The sequence below is a fragment of the Melospiza melodia genome, chromosome 24 (assembly GCF_035770615.1).
Source record: "Melospiza melodia melodia isolate bMelMel2 chromosome 24, bMelMel2.pri, whole genome shotgun sequence".
NCBI classification, from domain to species: domain Eukaryota; kingdom Metazoa; phylum Chordata; class Aves; order Passeriformes; family Passerellidae; genus Melospiza; species Melospiza melodia.
This window is the reverse complement of record NC_086217.1, coordinates 8,122,750-8,145,825: the sequence shown is the minus strand read 5'-3', so window position 1 is coordinate 8,145,825 and position 23,076 is coordinate 8,122,750. Positions and strand designations below refer to the sequence as shown.

Below are 23,076 nucleotides of genomic sequence, written 5' to 3'. Positions count from 1 at the left end.
CATTAAAGACTGCAGCAAACAGCACTGTGAGGTGCAGATGCAATGGGTTTGAAGGGGATGTGCTCTGCACTAGCCAGGAATCTGTTCCACGTGGTGCTTTGGCAGTTTCCACACTTGAACACACCTCCCCGTGGGAAGGGCTGCAGTTGCTGTGGAAGGAGGGTGTGCCATCTGCCAGAGGGCAGGAACACCAACTCCTCACTCCCTTTACCCACTGGCACGCAGGCCTGGGCACTGCTGGCTTGGAGGCCAATGAGGGCCAGAACTGCAGGAAAATAAAGAACAGTGCCTCTGAATGAAGGTCCTGAAACTTAACCCTCCCTGCAGAGGCTCTTCCCTCCTCCCTGCCTGCTCCAGCACAGCCTCTGTGTCACTCTGTGCTGGACTCCACACAAGATTTGCTGGAATTACTGCCTTTGGCTTCTGTTTTCAGGCCCTTCTGATCCTGCTCCCCTGTGCTTGGGACAGCCCTTTGCTTTGCAAGGATCCTTTATCCCTTTCAAACCCACTGCCCCAAATTTCACACCTCAGAGAGGGCTCTCAGCTCTTATTCTCATGCTTCTCTAAAGCAACTCTCTTTAAGCCATGATCAGAATTCCTTGGGCACATTTGGAAATGTTGTATAATTAGAAAATACATAATCAAACACAGATCCTGCACTATAGTGGAGCTGCCTCAGCTTGCAGCAGCATCTTAAGGACCTTCACATCCTGGCAGGGAAGGAGAATCACCCTTCCCCATCAGAGCAGGTCACAGTGGAGCAGAGTTCCAGGAGTTGCTGCTCCTGAAGGCAGTCCATGGTGTCAAGGCAATAGCTGGCTCCCTCACATGGCTGTGGAGTTTAGATGAATACAGCAATATTTGGTGGACAGGATGGCCAAAATGCTGCAAGTGGGTCAATTCTGTTGCCTTCAAATCTCTACCTGCTTCTAAATCACTCCATTACTCTATTAAATATCATATGGAGCTGCTGGTGCTGCACCTCATTTTAGGAATGCACTTAAACTATTTCTCAGCTTTCCAGAGCCAGTGCTTTAACACTTTGCTGTTGCCCCTTATGAATTTAAACTTGGCATATTCATATTTTGTTTCTGCAGCTCGTGGAGGCAGCACACACCAGCCAAGGTGTCTGTCATGGCTGGAATCCCCTTTGGAAAGGCCAGGGGCTGGAAAGCAGACACTAAATGCTGTCAAGCACTGGAAAACTCTTGCTATTTTGAAGAGCAAATGCTGGGAGGATCTGCCAGGAATAACTTATTCTGAGCTGTAACTAAAGCATTTTAATTTAGCAGGTAAGCAATTAGAGCAAAATAAAACAACTGAGTGACATTGATGCAAGTATTATCTATCAATCAATCAATCAATCAATCAATCCTGAGAGCATCTAAGGATGACAGATACCAGACATGAATCCTAAAGGCAGCTTGAGAAGGGTTTTTGCATTGCATTTATCAAGATAGGATTATTTGAATGGAAACATTCATTTTTTCTTTTTCCTTTTTTTTGTTAAAATTCATTTAAGCCTGTACCCTCTTACAAAAAGAACATGCAACCTCTAATAGTACCCCAGGAGATGCTGGGCAGGTCCTGGAAAATGTCAGTGACCTTAATTTTACTGGTGTAATAAGATCAAGAGCACTTGTCACCTCATGGAGCTGTGTCCTGAGGCAACATAAATGTTTCTTGTGTTTCCCTCCGAGACTGCAGATTTTGCTTGAGTATTAATTAAAGATTGAGGGATATAAAGTGAAACCCCAGAAGACAGTCTTGCTATTTATTCCTTGATTAAACCAATTAAACCCTTGTCTACTCAGAAAAATCTATGAGCCATTTCAGAGGGCAGTAATCACTAGGAAGAAGATTTATCCAGCCAAACAGTGTGTGCTGCATCATTAAAAACTGTCAACAATAAACAAATTGCCTGAACTAAAATAAAATCACTAACAACAGCAGGATCTGAGCCAAGGCTGAATCAGAACTAAGGTTTGAGAGACATCCCAGGCACTTCTCAGCTTGACAGTACCACCTGAAATCTGTCTCCCACAGAGAATCCACCTGAATCTCTCTGAATCTCCCTGAATCTACCTGAATCTCTGAATCTACCGGAATCTACCTGAATCCACCTGAATCTCTGAATCTCCCTGAATCTCCCTGAATCCACCTGAATCTCTGAATCTCTCTGAATCTACCTGAATCTCTGAATCTACCTGAATCTCTAAATCTACCTGAATCTACCTGAATCTCTGAATCTACCTGAATCTACCTGAATCTACCTGAATCTCTGAATCTCTGAATCTACCTGAATCTCTGAATCTCCCTGAATCTACCTGAATCTACCTGAATCTCTGAATCTACCTGAATCTACCTGAATCTACCTGAATCTCTGAATCTCCCTGAATCTACCTGAATCTCCCTGAATCTCTGAATCTACCTGAATCTACCTGAATCCACCTGAATCTCTAAATCTACCTGAATCTACCTGCATCTACCTGAATCTCTGAATCTCCCTGAATCTCTGAATCTCTGAATCTCCCTGAATCTCTGAATCTACCTGAATCCACCTGAATCTCTGAATCTACCTGAATCTCTGAATCTCCCTGAATCTACCTGAATCTACCTGAATCTCTGAATCTACCTGAATCTACCTGAATCTACCTGAATCTCTGAATCTCCCTGAATCTACCTGAATCTCCCTGAATCTCTGAATCTACCTGAATCTCTGAATCCACCTGAATCTCTGAATCTACCTGAATCTCTGAATCTCCCTGAATCTACCTGAATCTCTGAATCCACCTGAATCTCTCCCCTCAGCCAATGCTGCTCCTCTGGCAGTGCTGGCTCAATGTGTGCAGTTACTCACAGTCCTGTCTCTAAGTGAGCTGCACTAGAATCCCAGGGCTGTGTATTTGCAAATGCATCAGGGCACGTTCAAGGCTTTTGTTTAAACTCCTTGTGCACTAAACTGACATGAACCTGGAGCAGTGACTTTGCTCCAGATCAAGCACATCCTGAAAAACCTTGCTGTGTGCTTTGATCTGCTTCTGACGGCCCTCCCAAAACCCAGGGAGCAAAAGAATTTCACTTTCTTGTGTTTTCTCACAAAAGAAATTTTAACAGATGCCTTCTGTGACAGGCCAGAAGCTGAAAGAATGTTTCTCCATTTTGGTTCTTGATATTAAAAAACAAACAACCTCCCAGGAAAAAAAAAGATTGCCCAACCAAAAGCAGCTTAAGGTCTTAACATTCTTGTATTACAAGCTCATGTTATCATAAAATCCAATGCCAAGTTTCCTAGTTCTACATCTGAGATTATTTTACTTACAGTCATGCAAAATGATTTCAGTGAGAATCAGAGAAACTGAATTCCAAAAATCTAAGAGAAACATGTCAGGACTAGCCAGATTCACACAGCTTCTGCAGAAGGAGTGTGAGCCGATGCTGAGCTGATGGATGGACACAGCTCTGGGTTCTATTTAAATATTTGCCACTTCTTGTGACTATATAACTATTCTTTATTTTCATTCAGGAGAATTTGAGGATGACAGGTAAAAGGAGTTGTTTTCAAAAACAACCTCTTTTTTAATGAAACGTAAAATTGGAAAAGTCCAAATTTTAAGAGATGCAAAGTACCTGCAGCTTTCTTTGAACTTGGTGGAACCAGCACTGCATGCCTCAAATCACCCATCCCTACCCACAAAACATCAGAGTTAAGATGGGGACACCTACAATGATGACTTGATAACTGCTAATTTTGGTGCAAGTAACTTGCCTACTGCTTTACAAGGAGCTGGGAACAGAGCTGGCACTGGATTCGGTCCAGGGGAATTTCAATTCCATGCTGAAATCAGTATGGCAGATCATGAGTTTTCTTAGTTTGCTACTCTGAACTGACTGAAAACTAAGTGGAACACAGAGAAATTTACTTCTACATAAGGTCTGCTATGATTTGAACTTGAATGATTTCTTCTAGCAAGAGCCACAACCCTTGCTAGAGATAACCTGCAGATAACCAGGATATTGTACACCAGAGTATTCAGGAATGAATTCAGAAATGAACACACCTCAGTGTGTTGGGATTTGCATCCTTCATTTATAAAACAGTAGAAATGTGCAGAGATCATTTAGAAAAAGAACAAATTTATATTTTCAAGTTACCATGCAATAAGTAAAATCAATTATGATTTATTTCCTTTTATGATGACACCTTTAATGCTGCAAACCATCAATGTTTATACTACAGAAGTTCTTCATCTATCACACATGCTCTGCTATTCTTAGCTCAGCTAAAATGATAAACAGTTTCTATGAATGCCCAGTTTTCAGTAAAGTGAATGGTGTCTCTTTCCCAAGCAAGACCAAACAAAATAAAATTTTATAGTATCTAAATACAGTGTGCCTGCTTTCCAAGTAGAAACCTGATTTGTTAGGCATGATTTTAAAATCCACTGAACACATAATGTGTGGTTTTTCTTAATCTGTATTTTCTAACTATTGACTTTAGGCTTCTACTTAACCTGGAGCAAATTCTCCACCTTCCAGTGGAGCACCTGAAGTACACAATGCCTCCATGGGAAACTTCTGATTTTTAGATAAATTGCTGAAGGATAACCCTAAACAAAGCATTACTGTTTCCCCTTTGCTGTAAGACAGAAAACATCACAGGCCCTAATACATCTAAGGGGAAAGATCCTAAAAGTTTTAAAATACTTCAACTTCTACTTGTCTTTTGTGAAAATTTAAGATGAGCATTCTTGAGGAAAATAGCTGCTAATGTAGAATATTTGAAATCTAGTCCTATTAAAATGCTAGAGAAACAGTGTTTACAGGGGCAAAATTCACAGCTGGTCCTTACAAACCACATACATATGCAAGGAGTGGGTGGGAGTAGGAGGGAGCATAGCAAGGGCCTGCCTAATTTTAGGTGCCAGCCTTATGATACAGAGCTGCCATATGTTAAAGGTGAACACAGTGGGAGGATGGAAGAGATTAACTAGAATGGGTTTTCTGGGGAAAAATGAGTGTGTCCCAGCTATGGGGTTTTGTGCTGTTCTTGTGTGATTTTAGACTATCAGGATGAAACCATTAATTAGCATTATGGTGCCTCCCTGGGAGGGCAGTTCTGCACAGACTCCTTCGCCTGCTTGAAAATCAAACCCAGAAATTCCTAATTCACAAAATCAGTTCAGTGGCAGAATGAATAGACACTGCTTGCACCGCAGGATTTTAGTGCTGGAGCATACAGCAAAAGCGAGATTTTGTTACAACACTTTGTAAACTCATTTAGCACCTGAACTAAGTCTGGGCAAAACCAGCCACACGAAAACTTCAAAAGTGAATAAGATGGCCTTTCCCCTCTTTACAAAACTTTTCCCATCCTAACGCCTCCCAGCTGACTCTAAGTGCTCTCACACTCATCTGGGTGTAGGTGATACTTTAGGAGGGCTCATTGGCCCCTTTGTGTTTCTGGGACTTACAGATGAAATGTCTGTTTGGGACAGAAATGTCTATTGGAAAATCAGTAACTTAAAAAATGCCTTCATCGATCACCTCATAGTAAAATTAATTAATGAACCTTTTTACCTTATTTTGTGGGGTCTTTTCAATGAACTGATCCTCCAAGTTCAACACAGAATGGAAAAAATGGGGGAGGATCCAGAGGAGAGTGACCAAGGCGATGAGAGGGTCAGAGAACTTGGCACATGAAGAAATGCTGAAGGAGCTGGGTGTGTTCAGCCCACTCTTCTCACAAAGATGTTGGGCACAGACAAGAAGCAAGGAGCACAAGTTGCTTCAAGGGAAATTTTGTCCAGGTTAACAAAATATTCTTCACCGTGAGAACAACTAAACGTTGGAATGGGATACCCAGCCAGTATGAAAAGGATTGAGATTCCAAGTGTAAATTGGTGAGGAAACAGGCACCAGTGCCTTGTTTCTCTTGATGGGGCACGAATCTGGTGCCATGTGTGAATGACTGGTGGTATTGCTACGTAACAACACAACAGTGCTTCTCCTCTCTGTTACTTTAAAGTAAAACAAGTTGTCTTAAAACATATCTGGGCCCAAATTCCACCTTTACTACCTGGAAGGAGGGAAGTTACATTTGCAGTGAAGCTGATCCCTATCTACTGTTGGAATTTTTGTCCTTTGGTAACTGTTAATTTATTCCATTTTAGTAAGACACTTGAACTAGCATTTTTTCCTAGTGCACACTGAGTTTTAACTCAGAGAGGCTTCAATTCCAGTTTGCTATTCCATGGTAAAGCTGTAAAAATGAGCTTAATGCCCAGCCCAGGCTCAGGTCAGTTTTAGAAGTCTAAAGGGTGGTTTCTCACACTTGCAGCACTGCCTAGTCCTGACAATCTGTTGATTGAAAATAATTTACTGAAGCTGAAATGATTTGCTGGATAAAAGTGGTGATTTCAAAAGTTTTCCTGAAGTCAGGATTCATGGACAAGATTCAGCTTTCCCTGGTAGGTACAGGGAGCTGCTCAGCCCGATGTAAATGTTTTATTCATGTCAATTATTCACATAAGTGGGTTTCACTTTAGTGTGTAACACAAGCCAGCTGGTTTGCTTCTTTTAAACTCTGATTTCTCATGCACCTCATATTGCTACACCCCTTCAGAGATATTTATGGAAATTTTACAGCAAGCTGTCTCAAGCTTATGTGCTATTAAGATTCCTTTCTGGGGTGTTTACTGCATTAGATTTATAATGTATAGATTTATGGACTCAGCTACTTGATGGCCCAATAAAGCATGTTGGAACTGAAGGCAACTGCTAATTAAAATAATATTTGATTGTATATTTGTATACAGGAAGTGGGCTAGTGTTGAAATACTCTTAAGCCCCTCATAGCCTTGACTGGGCTAAAAATGAATGAAAGGATTCTAAAGTAGAATAAAAGGATTGACATTCACAGCCAAAGAGAACAAGAAGGTTACAGCATTAGTACCAGGGCTGTGAAGTATCAACTATTCTGATAATCCCCATTTAAACAATTAAGATTAAATCCTACTGGAAAGGATCAGCTGATAAAATGTCCCCTCAAGCTAAGTTCCTTCTAGAAAAAGGATCTTTTCAGTGTTGGTTTTCACCCTGAAACCTCCACCATTTGGTGTTAGAAACAAGGGACTGTGCAAGCCGTGCTCCTTGCTCCAAACAGTTGACAGCTGATTTCATATACATTACACAGTGTAGTAAGAGGTATGGATTGCCAGGCATGCAAACAGCCTGGCTTACACTCTGCAAAGGCATTTGGAAACAGTGATGAAAGCAAAACAAGGAAACAGTTAAAAATAATATTAATTACCATGATGAGTTATTGAAATGCTCAGTCAATTCCATTCTAATGAGCTGCTTTGAGAACTCTAACACTACTTCAGTGTGGTGACTCCACTCAGGAGAAGTTTTTAGCCAGTGGTCATGAAGGGTGATTTCACACCCTTCTCTGCCATTAAATGGATAAATTTTCCTTGCCTTTCTTCCTCACAGAGACTGACAGGCAGAATCTTTTAGGACAGATTACAGAAGGTAACGGCAATGGAAAACCTGGGCACTGTCACCAGAAGCAAATGAAGAGAGTCACTAACAGTGAGATCTACAAAAATTCCTGAAAAAGCTTTTTCATGTGAACTCCCAACTTCCAATCTATAGTTGCAGCAAGGATAAAATAAGATGCAAACATCTGATGCTTTCTGCAAATTAGGCCTGCACCACCTAGAGTAGCTGAGATTCTGCTGTTGCTAATAAGATCTGCTTGTCACATCTGTAATGGTTCAGCATCCAAGTGAGCTCAGAAAGACCTGTCTGCACATATCCAGCAAATCCAGCTTTCAGCTGAGCCACTGAGATACATAACCATGACAAACACAGGAAAAAAACAAACAAAAAAAAAATCCCAGGGGGAATGCTTCAAGAATGTGTCATTTCTTCTGTTCTGATTCTAAATTTTATTTGCTTTTATTGATAATACCATCTTCAAGCTCAGTTTCCAGTCACACAGACACAAACCCATAGCATTACCCAGAAAAGAGTCCAGCATCCACCTCAACTTCCCAGCCGTCCTCTCATGGCTCTCTGCATGAACAGAGAGCCCAAGGGAACAGTGCTCTATTTTAACAGTTGCTCCTGCATTTATTTCCATTGCTATGAAATTGGCTTTTAATTCACTTTCATTTCCTAAGCTATTTTTCTACTTTTTGGCGTTTTTTTTTTTTTTTTTTTTTGTATAAATCTCATGTAGTAACCTACATCTGTCTGAAAATAAAAGGCAGCCTTTGATTAGAGCTGGAATGCAGGATCATATACAGTGTGTTTGGAAACCTCTGCAGAAAAAAACATGTCTGCTTTAATACATCTCGCTCGAGGCAGCACGGGGTGAGGCAAGGACAACTGAGCACTGTGCTTGAAAAAAAAGGAAAAAAACCCTGCTTTTCTTTGCCAGTTAATGCATCAAGTTCAGTGTTATTTACGTGACTTTTGAAAGAGTTTGTCATAAAATAATTTATTTGCTGCCCTTCCTCTCTCTTAGGAGACTGCAGAACTGTGTTTCCACCTGCAAAACTGTTTCTGGCACCTGTAAGAATTAAATACTGTGGAAATTTCAGCAGCTAGAAGAACTTATTATTACCCAGATCATTATATATATGGAATGGAGGTGAATTATATTTTTCACCATTTCCTTCAGTCTTTAAGAGGAATAATTATTTAAAAAACCCTGTCATATAAATTAATCTTCACTATATTCTAGAAAAAACAGCATACAGTGCAATAAATGTTTCCATTAATTCCAGGACTGAAAATATGTTTAGTTTGATGTGCTTCTATTTCAACTCTGACCCGTTTTCCCCAGAACTACTCACTTGATAAAATATTTGATTCCATCAGCTGTATAAGCTTCTTCCCATCCATAAGGCAGACCTAAGAGGAGATAAAGAAATAAGAAGTCTCTCAAAACTCAAGTGAAACAGACAACATAGTTTTGAGATACTGTAAGTTATATTTGTCATTTCAAATATAAAAAGTTTATAAATAAATTCCTATTTTTGTAACAGATAATAATATAAACAATACCATTTAACAAATACTTGCTGTGCCACAAAGCTACTAGCTTTGATGATTTGATGATTTATTAACAGATGATATTTTTGATAAGTGTCATTTGATGATACTTCTATTACTAGAATGATGAGTAATACTTCTAGTAGGGTACTATTCTATATTCCTTTAAAAATTAAATTGTCCTAGCAAATCTTTATGTTTTTAATAACTATTTGTTCAGAACTAACTCTTTGTAAGGTCTGAAAATGCTGGAGGAAGAAGCATCAGTCCCTGTGTCAAAATGCTCCTGCTTTTGTGATACTGTGCTGTAAAGTACATAATGGCAAGTGCAAGGTCCTGAAAAACTGGGTTTTTTGAGACTAGAAATATATATCAAATTTAAATGTGCAAGATAAATTGTTCTTCAATTGTTTTGCCTGAAACTCATCTCGAAATGTTAGTGTTTTAGGAGTTAAACTATTTTTGTTCAAGTCCCAGTGTATCTCAAAGACCAGCTCATTAGAACCATCTGTGAGCCTGCTTTTGGTTTAAAACTTTTATTTGGAAAATGTGCTGGACTGCACGCACCATCTGAGCTTTGAATGCTGCCTCCTCCCAAGGACTGCCCTAAGTGCACATGTTTATTTTTTTAAATTTTTTTTAAAAGGCTGACTTTCTTCTGTTGTCACACCTTTCTCCCTAGTGTGGTTCTTCTTAAAAGTCTGGAGAGGGCTAACTTGAGTTCTCCAGTATGAACAGAGCTCATTACAGCCACTGAATGAGGATTGGGCACACTGGGGCTGCTGCAAACCTCCTGGGAAGGAATTACACCTGTAGGCACCCAGTGAGGAGCAACAAGGAACCAGAACTCCAGAACTCGGGAAGGGAACTTGACAACTGGGAACTAGAACAGCACTGTGATCAGCCAGTACAGCTTGGAAAAGAAAAAACCCATTGGATTATTTTTTTTTTCCTATCAGTTTTACCCCCATTAGTCACTTATATCAAGCTTTTTCCCATTTTCAGTTGAGAGCAGATCTATACAATCTGTTCCTCAGAACACACTACCCACTGCCTTTCACAGAGAACAATCCACAGCCACTTCCCTTTAAACACAAAGCAGCTGCTGTGTAGCAGCTCTCGGGCTCTGACTCCATTATGAAGGGAGGAAGAAAAGGATTTTAAACTATAAATATGCCAGACATGCTCACTGGTTCTTCCTTCCTCTCCCATGAAAGATGGGACCTTTATCCAGCATGGGTATTTTCTGATTATTTAAATGGCTATGGGATTCATCCCTCAATTGCTTCCATCTGCCCTGGCCTTTCCTTTTTCCTGCATGAAGCATGCATGTCCAAATAAATGACAAGAGATTTGCTCAATTATGAGTGAAAGCCCAGGATCTGCTCTGTGCTCACACAGATCCCCTACATCACCTGTTTCATTTATCAGTGATAATTGCACCTTTTTCCACTGGTGATTTGATTAAAATTATGACCATTTTTCCTCTTCTAACTGAAGAACTGTACATAGGTAGCAATAAATGTTCTGTACTCTTCCCTTACACACTGAACACTTTGCTTTTCAAATTCACTGAATACATTTGTCACCTAGAAATATCTCCAATCTTTATTTGCCTTTTTGATTTTGTATGCATTAGATTGTGTATCCTATCCATTCTTTGTATGCTTCCACACTCCACCTACATCTATAGGTTTTTTAATGCTTTTATTTTCCGAATTTTTTACTTGCTCTCCACTAGGTTTTTAGTGCTGTTCTCTTTATTACTTTCCTTCCCTTTCAGATTTGTACTTCTACTTCTTGTATTTCCCCTGGTAGCTAGGAAGCTCTCATGTTTTGCATCGAATTTCCCCAGACATCATCTCCACTTCCTCCAAGCTCACTGTCTCCATGAATCATTCATAAGTTGTTCTACTTCCTCCTGCTTTATTTTTTCACACCCTCCAGGGTCAAATTTGTTGTTTGTCCCAGGACTTGCTTTGAAAGGCTGCTAAGCTCTCACCTGGAGTAAATGGGAGGTAAAGGAGCAGAAAAAGTCAGAAAAACAGTCTGAAATATACAGGATTTAGCCTACATAAACTCCAGCAATCTCAGATTTCCCGCATATTTATAATCTCTAGTGTGAACTGCTACAGTCTCCTTGATGAATCTTCATAAATAATATATTTGGCTTCAGTTGTCTGCATAGATCATCTTAAGAAATCGCAGATTTACAGTATTTAAAAACTAGTTCATTTCAGCAGAAAACAGAGGGCTTCTTGCTATTCAAATACTTGTGACTATTTACCCTCTGCAAGGTAAAGAAAAGGTAAAACTGCAAAAGCAATTGTGCATGCAAAAGGAAGAGCAGTCTCCTGAGAGAGAGCGCTTTAGCCAAAACACACAATAACCTACCAGCACTTTGTTCAGAGTATGTGCATTTAATTCGGGTTAATGCCAAAGAAATGTCTGTAATTCTCTGTGACGAACACAACCAAAGAACCAGCTGCTGCTGTTTGTGCCCCAGCAGTCCCCAGCACAGACCCCGGGGTCCCTGGGGACTGCTCCTCCTTCCCTGAGCTGCCAGCTGGGATGACCACAGAGTGGATAACCACTGCTCTGCAGCTGGATAAAGCTGAGGGGAAATGAAGCCCTCGGGCAAACAGAACCTTCCTGATCCCTGACAAGTGTGGAGCTCATCCATCTCCATCACCTCCTTGGCCTAACAGGACAAAACCTGCACCAGCACTGACACTGTGGGGCCCAGAAAAAACAGAGATGAGCATCAGCCCCAATTACAAACCTGTAGGAAGTGACAGACATGGAAGACTTTGCCTGCAGCTCCCAAGAGAGAATGTGTGTGCTCTCCCTCAATAACACCACACATGGCATGACCCCTCATGTCTCTAAAGGAAAAAGGGGGAAATACAGGTATTGGGGGAAAAGCCTCATTTTCCTGGGAAGTTATCAAACCTAGAAACTGCAATAATGTGGTTGGGTGATTTTCCCCCCCCACCATCAAATAATCTAGTTAAAAATTATTAAAGCAAAAGATATGTGGAGATCAGCAGATGAAAGTACTAAAGCAGATAGAACAGCAGAACATTCAGTTGACTCAACCACTGCAATCCTGACATCAAAATTCTGCAGTCCATAAATGCTCTATTTTGCTTAATTTTTGACAAAATTACTCAAAGGAAATTAGATATTTAGAGCCTATAGTAAGAATCTCTAAAATGAATGCACTGTGCGCTAGGATTCTCTCTAGATTTGCCCTATTTAGATGCTTCTAGATAAGCATGTCTTTAAGTGCTTTCTTTTGACCTTGGGGCCAGAGTTTCAAACCCTCCTCCCATCCCAGCAGACACCAAACAGCACTGATGGAGCTGGAAGGAGTGCTCAGGGACAGCTGCCTCCCAGGGGTGCCAATCTCACCCTGAGTGCTCTTACTGTGAGACACAAACTGATTTCCAGCATTGTTCACACCTCTGCTATCCACCGTTAAAGGGGTCTCTGGCTGTGATTCCCTTCCTATTATGGGTAAACAGTCAGCATCTGGAATATTAAGTTCAATATTAAAGTTTAAGGGATGTAGTACCTACCTGCAATGCTAAAGCCACACTGTACACGTATTCTGTATCACAATGAACCATTCTTTGATAAAGAACAGAAACAAGGATGTCTTTGTTACATATCCTTTTATGACTTTTTCAGTTGTACATGTCTTTTTTACATACTAGATTATGGGCCAGCTCATACCCTTTATTTATCTCCTGATAATTTATTTGTATTTAGTATCAAGTCTCAAAAACGATGTTTTTTTTAAGAAACACGAATTACCTGCTAAAAGGGTTTCTGATACAGAAGATTTGCTAAAGGACATTAAAACCAGTTTTCTCTGTCACTTGATAAATGTGGTTCCGAATTCTGATCTCTTTTCAATAGCCATCAATTTCAGCTCTTATCAACATTTAAACCTTCCTCCAGTGGGTTCAATAATAAAGGAAAAGGTGTTAATTAAGATCCCCAGTGCCTTTGGCTCTTCTCTTCTGAGCTATTTAAGCAATGCAAAGAGGATGGAAAGCTGAAGGTCTGATTTGCTGGCTCTAACTTGCCTGGTTTTAGTCGGCTGAGTGCTACTGGAATATGGGAATATCCCAGAGAGGTATCATGGTGTGAGACCAGCAGAGGAACTCCTCTCGGTGACTTATGGAATTTGACACATCTAAAGCAAAAATCAGCAGAGAAATATCCACCCTTGTTCATCCAGAGTGTTCAGAAGGGTGCAGGCACAAAATGGACTTGTATTTTTTGAGGCTATCAATAATATAAGCTGTTTTTAATCAGTAATATTCCTGCTTTTTTGTGAATTAAATAATGAACAGTCAGGTTCAGGAAAACAGCTTTCAGCAGTGAATATGCACTTCCTGGCATTTGCTTGTCACTTTAGATCTTTCAAGTGCTCTTCCCAAAACCAAATATGTTTCCTTTCATGAATAATACTCTGCTGAGGGGACATGCCATTCCTTTTTTTCACATATCAAATTCCATTTAAAAAAAAATTATTTTTTTCTTTTGTTTTTGGTCACTTAATAAAACAAAGATGACTCAGTAGTCTTCTAGTAGAGACATCTGGGAAATAGTAGCAACTGAAACTTCTGCTGATTTGGACTATGGTTGGCAGATTGGCTTGTGTCCCCTCAGTCTGTTCCTAGAAACCAGGCTTCAGGAACAGTTTTTGTCTTACTTTGGACATTCAGGGCACGGTGAAAGATGAGCTTGTGTTTTTCCACTACTTATTAATCATAACATATTGACCCATCTATGTTGGCAAACTCATTAATCTTGGATTAAAACAATTACAATTTAAAATTTAGGAGGGGTTATTAAATAGCTTGTGTTTCATGCTGAAGGATTATATGAACAACTTTTAGATCTTTTTGGTAATTCTGAAATGACAAACTGTTATAAATGTCTTTCTTCTATTCTAATACTTGTCTGTGAAAAGCTTGGTACAGTTAATTAGAAACAGTTTGAACACAAGAGCAATTGCAATTTACGAACAATGACCAGTCAACCGACTAAAATTTAGGGAAATAAGAATGACCTCCAACAGCACATGTGGTCAGACATTACTACAGACATTTTCCTCTCCTACCTAACAAGGAAATCCAAAGTCACAACAAACTCTGCACAATTTGAAGTTCTGTAGAAATGAGCGAGTGCTACAGTCACCTGAGCAATGAGGTTCGTGCTGTGTCTTTAAGAAGGATAAAGAATTATCTTTAAAATTGTACCTTTTCAGAAGCTGAATGTTGGAAATACAACAGAAAAAAAAACCCCAAAGTACATATTTTTCAGAGAAACTAATTATCTACTTTCAAAACTTCACAAAACTCATAGGTGCTTAACAAGATAAGAAGCAAACAGAGGAAGCAATGCTCATTTTAATCTGTGCAGGAGGTTAGTAGTAGTCAAAATTATACAAAATAATTACCTCTTGGAAAAAAAGTAATTCTTTAGCAACTTGGATCAAAAAAACCAAGCTTATTTCAATATGCTTCTAATCAACTGGCTTCCAAAGTCTTTCCACATCACACATTTGATGGTCAGATGTTCAAAAAAGGATTTTGAGGAGGCCAAGATACCATGAAGCTGCTTGTCCCTCAGTATTGTAACATTTCAGTCATGGGTGCAATACATTTGTTAATGCATTCGCTCAGGAGAGCATAAACCTTCAAAAGTGAGGGATAGTGGAAGCTGGGAGGGATTTCAGACCAGCTTCTTCTGACCAAACAAACACTGGATTTTGTATAATCCGCTGGCTCTTAGTATTTGCTTTTAAAAATGCATTTAACATACTGATTATTTGATGCTGATTTTCGTAATTTTCACCTACACTGCTTCTTTCTAAAATGCTACTGACTATCCAGTGAAAATACAAAAGGATGCAGTGATCAACCACTCCAAATTATGTGGCTTACTGTGGTCAAGAATCTGTTGATAAGGTGGAGACCATACAGAATAATCAGAAAACTGAAGAATGCAGAAATCCACCTATTTCACAGAAAAGGCTGCAAAGAAAAAGAAATCTGTTCCATATCCTCCAGTGGCTCCCATCTGTTTTGTTTGCCAAGTTAAAGATGTTTTGTTTTATTTTAGTGTTAAAGGCTTCTACAGCCAAGTCTCAATTAGTGACACAGTGAGAGAAATGCAGTACCCGAGGATCACAGGGCTGGTACTGCTCCCTGCTAAGCTTGAAAAATGGTAAACACATGTTCCTCATTACATTTTTCTCAGCCCCTTCCAGTTTGTTTTTTTTTTAATATTCCTTTCTATGAATTAATTGCAAGCTTTTCTTTGCAGTTTCCCACTATTGACTGTTAACATGATGCTGTCCACTTGGGGTGAGTCAAGAATGTATTATTGCTTCCATTCTGACTGAGCACACTGCAAGCTACAAAGTAATTTCTGAGGAATATTTGCATAAATTAAATTGAAATTAATTTTGTTTATACCTATGAATCTTGAACTGCTGAAGAGAACACAGGGAGCACATAATTAATTCTTAAATTAGGGAAACAGTCCTGCACTGGGGAATTTCACACCAATGCCATATAGGCTAAAAGAAGTTAAATTCATGGCACTACTCTCTGGGGAACATTCTTGTTCTGAATTGGTACAAGCCACTTTCAGATTATTAAAAAGAACCTGGAATAACCCATTCTTATTGCAGGAATTTAAGGCTCTGCACACAGGGCATTCACCACCAGAACCAGGTAATTAGGAATAGCCTGGAATCCTTCACTGTATGTCCCAAGAAATCATTTCTTTTCCCCAGTTTCCTTCTTTTCGTGCTCCCTTGATTCCTCTGTTCTGGAATTCACCCATCTCCTTCCCTCACTGGATCAAGTTCTCTTGTCAGCATCCATTGTGCTTTCCACCCCCTTCCATCACTGTCAGCTGCCACTGCTCACTGACGCATGTGATCGTTAAATGCAAGTTTAATTAGAAAGCATTCATTGGTAACAAATTAAAATGACTGCCTAAAATTGGAATGGAGCAGAAATTGTCTGAGATTTAAAAAGCAATAGTATTACATGATATGCCTTTCTTGCTAAGTAATATCTCACTTTTTTTGCACTGATGATGAAATTAAACTGCAGAAGGGGTTGGCATAAACCACCTACAACAGAGAGACAGAACCACTCTCTGCTCAGCTCATCTCACAGCAAGGACTGACCACAGTAATATTTTTTCCTTTTGAAGCAAGAATTGTAAGAATACATCAACTCAAGACATCCTTTTAGCCTGATATAAAAAAGCCTTTAGCTACACATGGGTAAGAGAAGGGTTTTTAGAAATAATTTTAAACAATTTAGAAATAATGTTAAAAGTTCTTAAAATCTAAGATGGATCTCCTTTCTTCTTATAAATCCGAAGGGGGGAAAAAAACCACAAAGTGCCTCCATTTAGCATACTGAACTTTACCTGAAGTGTAAAGGTAAAATTTACAGTGAAAAGAAAATTTCTGTTACCAAACACAATACCCACAGCAATCACTAATGCAAGGCAAAAATCTCCCTCCTTAACTCGCAGTTAATGATCCATATGCCTCACGCCACGAGGTAACACATCTAATGTGAGCCATACATGCATTTTGTACCTCTTTTAGGTCTCCTTTACAAGCACCAAGTAATTACGTTTTCCTCTAGCAAATTCTCCTTAAAACACACTTTTAAAAAAGCTTCCTCTCTCATTCTTGGCAATCAACTTTCCTTGTACTTCTTTCCATTTAAACGAACACACTTTTGTGCCGTGTATGTCTGAGGAACTCTGCTGGCCCTCAGCTTCTCACTCCTACCTACTGAGGAGAAGTGAAAAAATGTGACAACTGCAGGAGCTGACAGCAAAGCCTACGAGCCCTCTGAGACAAGATGAGCCCTGACAGCTCCAGCACACACTGATTCCCAACAAAGGGAATGCTGCTCATCCCCCTTCCCCTTGTCAGCATGAATCCAGATCTCTCAGGATGCTCAAAGAAAATGAACTCAGCTCTGCCTGCCAAAAGCACACACAGTGCTTTGGGTCAGCTCCGCTGCAATGGTCACTTTGGTTCTGGTCACCTCAAATGGTGGCACAGGTGCTCAGTGACACCCAGACCCACAGGGGGACACTGGGGTACCCACCCTGCCCACAGCCAGCTCAGTCTGAGCTCTCCCTGCCACTGCAAACGGGGGATGCCAGACTTGGATCTGGGACTGACCCCTCAAGGACAAACTCCTGTCTCACCAGGGTATTCTCTGGCTTGCAGACACTGATCTGGGGCAGAGACCAACTCCTGCCTCCCCTGGGTGTTTTCTCCAACTTGGGAACAATTTGCATTTCCGTGCCACAGAATTTCGGAGTTTGTTTCCTCCCTTATGTCAAAACACCATGCTATAACGAAGGATTAATATATCAAAATTCTAAGCATTATGTCAACAGAAATTAATAGAGAGACAGTTTAGGAAGTATTTACCATCCAGTAAAATTGTTGAATCTGGAGAGTTTTGACTTCAGTCTCCATAGTTACCAAAAGCAAATACAACTTGTATGGGAAGAGGCACAAAGTCAACTAATTTTTTCATAGAGGGGTCACAGTCTGAATGAAACAAGTCTGTAGATTTTTAATGAAGTTTTTTTTTTTTTCAGAGATTAAAAATGCTGGAAATTATCCTAATGAGACTGCACTAATCTTGTTAGGTCATCTGTATTTTAAGATATTATTATATCACTTGTTTTTCATTATTAAAATGTTTTGATTTGAAAGTCAGGACAGGCAGTGCCTATTCAAAAGCTGACTCATCTTTTCTCATTAAAGGTAAGTGAATGGAGAGAGAATAATTTGCTTTTCTAGCAGCAACAACAGAGTTCTGAAATCTAGGTCACATTAAAGAACTGTCTTGAAATACAAGCTTTAGACACTAAATTGTGTTTTTCCTTGCTGTGAAACATGGGGATTAACATGCATATTCAATCACCAATAAATCAGCATGTAACTTGTTCACAACTGATATTTAAATGTATTTTCTGATTTGATCAGAGTCTAAAATTATCCTGTCCTTATTAGTGTCAGCTTTTATCTGGCTTCTCTGCTTGTCCATAATCACTGTAATGTTCTGATACTTGGACACCAAATTGAATAAGCAGGGTCTAGTTCCTGGGCCCTGTAACAACACCCCCAAGTAAGGCCAGTTAGGTGAAAAGAATGTCATTCCTCACTCACACTCAACAAAACGTGGGTTTAGCCCAAGGAAGGGGAGTTTGGGGGATAATTCAGGATTTAAAACCCATTGGTAAAAGGACCTTTCTTTGAAATGCCATTGAAAAACAAGATTAGAATTTTGTAAGGGCTTGACTAACTGGATCAAATGTCTGAAGTAAAGAGGGTGCAGCTGGATAAAGACAACAACAAAGTGTTGTATTCAAGATGTGGATAATCAGCTGCCCAGAGGGAAGTGGGCACACCCAAATACCTTTGGTTCTGGGAGCAGAAGAAAGTCCAAACTTCACAGGAGCCAGAAACGTGGAGCTACAGGGGAAAGGAAGCCCCATTTGGGACATGGTGCGAGTTCATATTAAGGCAAACAAGGTTATTCCATTTTTGTCTCCTGCAGGAAGCTCTCAAGTACAGAACTCAATATAACTTTGATGAATTGGAGACAAGTCAGAGAAGTGCAAAGGTAAGGAAGTGGCCAGGAGAGATGTGGTGTAGAGAAAAATTCACCAAACTGGTGTCACTCATTTGGGGGAACAGCAAACAGGGTGGAGATGCTACATGACCTTCAAATATTTTAAATGCTCCCACTAAGAGGAAATAGTGGGGTCAAGACAAGCAGTAACAGCTTTAACCACAGTGAGGAGGATTTAAGCCAAAGGAAAAGGTATCTGGTGGCAAAGATAATTAAGGATAGCAATAGCTGGCCCACAGAAGCAGTGGGATATGTTAGACAAATACCTGTTTGTCTGAGCTAATAATAATTTGCGTTGCTGGAGGCACACGGATGCACGGTCTGATTGCTGCAGGTCCTTCTCAGCTAAATCTTTTCTGATGCCTTGTTGGCAAACTACTGAGTGCTACTTTTCTACACTTTTGTGTGATTTACATTATATGCAGACATTTGTTCTGCTTCCCATTTGCAAGGCGTTTTTATGTCTTGTGTTCATGGAGGTGATACATTTTTATTATATTATGCACCAAAAAACTCCTCTCTTGTCTCCTTTAAAGTATTTCTTGTAAACCCAAGGCAATCCTGGCCAGAGAAACAGGGTTTAGAGAATGTTTTCAAGGCTCATCAGACAGCACTTGTATTCACACCCCAAAATTAACACTAAAACCAAACAAAACAACAAAACCACAGTGAAAGGTAAAACAGCAAAAGGGGTTTTTTTGGTCTTGTTTTCTTTTTTCTTTTTTTTTGGTTATTCTGAATTTTTTTTCTGTTATATTTTTATTAGCCTTGATTCGGCTGCACTGGCATAACTTATTTCCATAACATTATAGGCACTGCTTCTAAGTACAGAGAAGCACTTAAATATTAGTATTTCATCAATGATGATGCTTACAGCTTGGAAGCCTCTTTTTTTATTTTTTTTTTTTTTTGAGTCAGAGATCACCACCCAACAACAAAACTTATCCCAGATTATCATAACAAATCTTGCAATTGAAAAGAATGTAAAAGAGTCCAGGTTCTGCAGACAAGCTGTAAATCAGTCATGAGACTTTTGCAGCTCAGTGGTTGATGACCCAGTGCAGCCTGAAAACCACAGCTCTAAGTCTAAAACACCTAAAAAATATGTGGATAACCATGCATTACAAAATTAATGTGGATCCAGCACACAGCACTGAAACTTTGCATCAGACCTACTGTACTGAGCTGCAGCAATTATGATAAAGAAGGCAAGAAACCCAACTCAGTAAAATGTTGTCAGAAACCTGAAAGGGAGCCCGTGGCTGTCTGTGCTTCCTCATCAGTCATTCCTTCCCTGATGAAGATTTCCAGGGCAGACAGTGCAAAGGTGCTCCCTGACAATGTTTCACAGCCCAGGCATTTCTGTTCAATGAAAAGTCACTGCATAAACATCACACGCAGTAATGATAAACCAGAAGCAAAGAATTTTTACAAGTCACTGATAAACCTGACAGTTACCAAAGGCTGCTGGAGAACACCATCTCTAGTGTAACACTAAATTCTAGTAATTGTAGGATACTGTCCAGGAAGGAAAAAAAAAAAGCTCCTTTCAGGATTTCCTATCAATAAGACACTTAATCAGAAAAAAATGTAAGTATTAAATTCAGAACACTTTTGTTAAATCCTTGAGTTTTTGTTGTTCTTACCTATGAACGAACAACTCAGCTGCTTCATGACTCAAATTCCTTTTTAAAATTGGGGCAATAATTTTAATCAAGGTGTAGGAATGACATCAGTAAAGCAGTTTGTATCAGACTTACTGACTGGAGAGAGAATGGACTTGTCTCAGAGGTTTAGTGCTCCCATTTCAAATTAATTTTTATACACACTCAATTTCATTTATTTTCAATACTGTTCAGTATTACATTTCTTAGTTGCAACATTTATTTTCTGTTGCAATGAAACATATTCAAATTCTTGGACAGATTTTCTTTTTGAAATTACAGTTCTATGAACACTGTCAGAATTACAACTCTTCTTTTTTTTTTTTTTTTTACCAAGCAGGCAAAATTGGACATTTAAATGATTTCCAGAAAATTAAAAGTCTTGCTGCAAGTAAATAGTTATGTGGAAAAAAGCTTTTGCATTCTTGACTGCATCCTTGTAAAATGATATTAAATATGATTGGATTTTTTTTCCTGAAGATTACAGAAGCCATTTTCCTTGTTATGCAACTTTGAATTTTAATTTTTATGCAAGTACATAAGTTGTACTTGCATAAAAATTAAAGAAACCTTTGGGTTTCTTCCTGTGATCAGATTTGCAATGAATCTACAGAGTTGCAAAAAAGGTATCAAATTTTTAATGAAACATTCTGATTTTCAAAGGAAGGCAAAAATTTAACAAGGTCTGAAATATAATGTGAAACAGATCTACTTCTCAGCTTGGATATAACTGATGTTTATTGTAAAAATTAAAATAATGTAATGCTGAGATTTCTATACTTTCTTTTTAATGTCAACTCAAATAAGATTCAACAGCAAAAAGTTAATTGAATAACCTAATCATATTACTTTTGACAAAAATGAAACTATCTTACCGTCAAGTATTTTTGTTAAGAGGAAAAAAAAAAATCAACCTTCAGGGACTAGAAAAACCATGAAATTTTCCTTTGAATAAAACAGTTGATAAATTTCCTTTTGGGAAAACTCATTTCTTCTGTTGTTGTTAAAAGTTTCAAAGAAATAATACATATTAATGTCACCAAATCAATATTTTCTAGTGGAAGTACTGTCTCAGCTAATGTTTAGCTGACAAATATAAGCTTTTTACCTTTAAAGCACACAGCAGTGATATTAATTTTTTTGCTAGCAAAAACTACTAAAAAGGGAGCTGTACAGCTGCGTTCAGGATATACTCTGTATAATTTATCAGGGCTCTTCTATTTCTGATTTCAGTAATTCACTGAAATATTTATGGCCTTGCCAGAACAATGAACACACAGAGTTATCTCTTTAGTTGTCATTATGCTGCTTCCAGTGGGGAAGGACAGGTACAGTTGTAGCTCATCAGCAGAAAGAATGTCAGAGGAATTCCCTCAATGCACACTCCTCCCTCAAGCTGGACCTTGCAGGAAATAATTTTGCCTAATACTAAAAATACAAGAAGATACAGCATCTTTAATATCAGGAGCCAAACTAACAGAAGTTAACAGGACATGCCACAGTAACAGCTGGATTTTGATGTACAGGCAGAAGGTAAAAAGGGGAGGGGGAACAGCTGATGTTCTGGCTGATCAACTACAGCCAATTACCTGCACAAAGTTACAGCACTGCTGTGCTCATAAAATACAAGATTCAAGAACAGAATAGCAAAAATGTATGAATAAATAATGTATAATAAATGTATAAATAAATAGCATTTATTCTGTTGTGATAGACAAACACACCAGGCCTGTGTGTATATGAATACTTAATAATACTGGCCCTTTTCAAAATAGCAAAATTGTTATTTGTGAAGCCTTGCTCCAGCTTAGTTATTTGTGAAGCCTTGTTACTCTGTAGCTTAGTTCCACCCACACTGTCAAAAGAACAGGAAGGGAGAACTGACACTTTCCTGACTATGGAATGGTTTTGGCATTTAAACACATTATAGCTGAAAAATCCCTAAACTGAAGAAATGGATAGATCCAATATTTCAGCTTTTAATGCCAAAGATCTAAGGCATTGCCCAAAAATCAAAAGCAATTTTAACCATCAAGAGAACAGGCACTAATGGATGCTGAGCAGCAGCAGTTTCTATTCTTTTATCTAGTCAGCATTCAGGGAAATGAATATAAGATCCAGGCAACTAAACTTCTGCCTGTAGGATCTTCAAAATCAAATGCATAGTGACTGGCAAGATCAATATGAGTAAATTAAGTAGGAGTTTTGGAATCTGTATTAATTTGGATATTATTTGAGTGAACTTCAGCATGATTGCCTCATGTCAAATCCCAGGCTGAGAGCAAATTATGGGAACGTGATGGGATAAAAAAGCTCAAAATTCAGTGCTTGAGTTCCCACTGAGTGGAGACCCTGGCTTCAGAGCACTTCCTGGATGTGGATGGTTGGAATTGTGTCAATTACAGCAAGATTGTATTTTTGGACAGAAGTGTCAGAGGCAGAGGGAGGAAATCAGCAGCCAAAATACTTGAAAGCTGTGTTATACGAGTGCCCATTTCAAAATGCTGATTGCCTGCTCTTTGATGAGGAGATAAGTATGTTCCAGGGTTAATCAGATTTTGGTCATTACCAGTACCCAGTGTATTCCTTTTCTAAATTTGTAATAGAAAAGAAGAAAATGCTATCACTATTCTTTG

General features: G+C 39.1%; 1 protein-coding gene across 1 annotated transcript in view; it reads right to left on the bottom strand.

The window, feature by feature from the left end:
* Window positions 1-23,076, bottom strand: part of STXBP4 (syntaxin binding protein 4) — a 64,842-nt gene that overhangs the window by 5,646 nt on the left and 36,120 nt on the right. Inside the window, exon 22 of the mRNA XM_063175863.1 lies at window positions 8,865-8,922. Within this exon, the coding sequence (XP_063031933.1) occupies window positions 8,865-8,922 (58 nt within the window). The remainder of the gene's footprint in view (window positions 1-8,864; window positions 8,923-23,076) is intronic.